Source organism: Lupinus angustifolius, unplaced genomic scaffold (assembly GCF_001865875.1).
Source record: "Lupinus angustifolius cultivar Tanjil unplaced genomic scaffold, LupAngTanjil_v1.0 Scaffold_161_1, whole genome shotgun sequence".
NCBI classification, from domain to species: domain Eukaryota; kingdom Viridiplantae; phylum Streptophyta; class Magnoliopsida; order Fabales; family Fabaceae; genus Lupinus; species Lupinus angustifolius.
Window position 1 is genome coordinate 46,185 of NW_017726206.1, and position 2,547 is coordinate 48,731.

The window sequence follows — 2,547 nt, forward strand, 5'->3', positions numbered from 1 at the left end:
CACATTCTCCAGGACCCATCCTTTTTGGGTACAAGGATGACAGGGACAGCACAAGGACTCATGCTTTCCTGTACCCATCCTTTCTGCATCAGTTCCTCAACTTGCTTTTGTATCTCATGAGTGTCATGAGGGTTGCTCCGATAGGCAGGCCTATTGGGCAAAGATGCTTCGGGGATGAGATCAATATGATGCTCAATTCCCCTTAAAGGTGGGAGGCCACGTGGGTCCTCTTGAGAGAATAGATCCTCAAATTATTGCAGAAAACTTTTAACAGCATCAGGCACAACAACGTTAGAGTTAGTGTACAAACAAAGTTGTTGTCCAATGAGCAAGTAAATGGGTTGTCTTGTAAGGATAGCACCCTTTACTTCCCCTTTGGAAGCCATAAAGCTTTTCTTTTTCTTCTCATCTTTTTTTTTATTCTTTTCTTTTTCCTTCTTTTTTTCTTTTTCAATATTTTTTTCTTTTTCATTCTTTTTTTCTGGATCGTTTCTTTTTTCTTTTTCTTCTTTTTTTTCTCGATCCATCTTTTCTTTCAACTTTTTTTAATCTTCACCTACATGCCTTGGGGACAAGGGTGATAGTACAATTTTCTTATTACAATGCATAAAGGTATATTTATTGGAGAAGCTATCATGAATGGCTTTCCGGTCATATTGGCAAGGCCTGCCAAGTAACATATGGCTGACCTCCATTATAACCACATCATAGAGGACCGAATCCTCATACTTCCCTATAGAAAAGGGGATCTCAGCTTGCTGATTCACAATCATTTCTCCAACCTCGCTTAGCCATTGTAGTCGGTAAGGAGTTGGGTGGGTCCTCGTCACAAGGTTAAGTTTAGAAACCAACCTTGTGCTTACCACATTAGCACAACTGCCACCATCAATGATTAGGGAACAAACATTCCCTTGTACCAAACATCTAGTGTGGAAGATGTTCTCCCTCTGACTTTCCTCATCTTCTCTGACTTGACACTCTAAGATCCTCCGCACCATGAGTAAGTCTCCATCTGGAACATCAACATCTTCTTCAGTCTCCTCAGAAGTTGAAGTCTCGGATTGAGATTCCACCACTCCAATTTTCATTACCATGGTCCTTCTGGTTGGGCATTGAGAAGCTATGTGACCATGCCCAAGACATTTGAAGCATTTGACCTCCCGACTCCGAGTAGTATTTTCCATGGGCTTCTTCCCTTGGGAAGAGCTCACGGCCTCCTTAGGATTAGGGCCCTCCTTCTTGTTTCTATCCTTCCACCCCGAAGACTGGAATTTTGAGTTGGAGGAGTATTTTGATTTCCTCCTCTTCAGTTGTTGTTCCACCTTAATGGCTTGTTGGACCAGATCCTCCAGCTCCACATAAGGTTGTAACTCTACCACATCCTGGATGTCTTGATTTAACCCATGAAGGAAACGTGCCATTGTAGCTTCACGATCCTCATGAAAGTTAGATCTTAACAGAGCCAACTCCATCTCTTTAAAGTACTCGTCTACAGACTTGGTACCTTGGGTCAGCCGCTGAAGTTTGTTATGGATATCCCGTTGAAAGGATGCCGGAACAAACCTCTTTCGCATTATTACCTTCATCTCATCCCAATTGTCTACTGGTTCAGCACCGCATCGCCTCCTCTCTTTTTGGAGTTGATCCCACCAGACCATAGCATATTCCTTGAACTCGAGTGCTGCCACCTTGACTTTCTTTTCTTCGGTATAGTTGTGACATTCGAACACTTGTTCGATTTTGAGTTCCCACTCCAAGTAAGCCTCAGGGTTATTCATCCCCATGAATGTAGGGATTTTAACCTTGATGCCTTCCAACCGATCATCTCTCCTATGACCTCCATCATGCCTCCTTTCTCTCCGTCTCCTTCTCCTCTCGGTTTCAGAATCACTAGAGTCGATGTTTCGGCGTCTTTGGTTCTGAACCCGCATTTCCTCCATTTGTTGTTGGAGGGTTCTAAATTGTTCATGAATTTCATGAAGGGACTGTAGGTAGGCTGCCGTCCTAGGGGACTCTCCTCCATTACCTGCAAAATTAGACATACTTTTTCTTTGGTTAGTAATAAAACTCTCTTGCTCACTTTTTCCTCTCTTTTTTTTTTGTATTTCTTTTTTGTATTCGTGAATGTCTCTCCCTCACGTACTCTCTATTCCTTCTTTGTGTTCTTGATTAAATCAAGGTCAAGAGTACTCAATTGTGACAAACAGCGAAACAGCAACAACAATATCAAGCAATTTATATGATGAGGCACCTTTTTGGTTTAATAATTGAGATAGCACGAGGCTGTGATTAGGAGTATTACGTTTTCAGATTTATGATAGCCAATGGCTGTGGATACAATAATATAACGTTTTCGAATAATAGCACGAGGCTGTGATTAGGAGTATTACGTTTTCAGATTTATGATAGCCAATGGCTGTGGATACAGTAATATAACGTTTTCGAATAATAATAAAGAATATCTCTCTCAAGGCGAAAATAGACAAATATGAATCATGAGAAGATGAATCTAAGAAGGAAGAAATGGAAGACATGAGTCTTCTTGTA

At 41.3% G+C, this 2,547-nt stretch overlaps 1 protein-coding gene across 1 annotated transcript; it reads right to left on the reverse strand.

Moving 5' to 3' along the window:
• Positions 1-545: 545 nt before the first annotated feature.
• On the reverse strand, positions 546-2,042 carry LOC109340328. The gene has a single exon (XM_019577993.1). The coding sequence runs from the start codon at positions 2,040-2,042 to the stop codon at positions 546-548; it is 1,497 nt and encodes a 498-aa protein (XP_019433538.1).
• Positions 2,043-2,547: the final 505 nt, after the last annotated feature.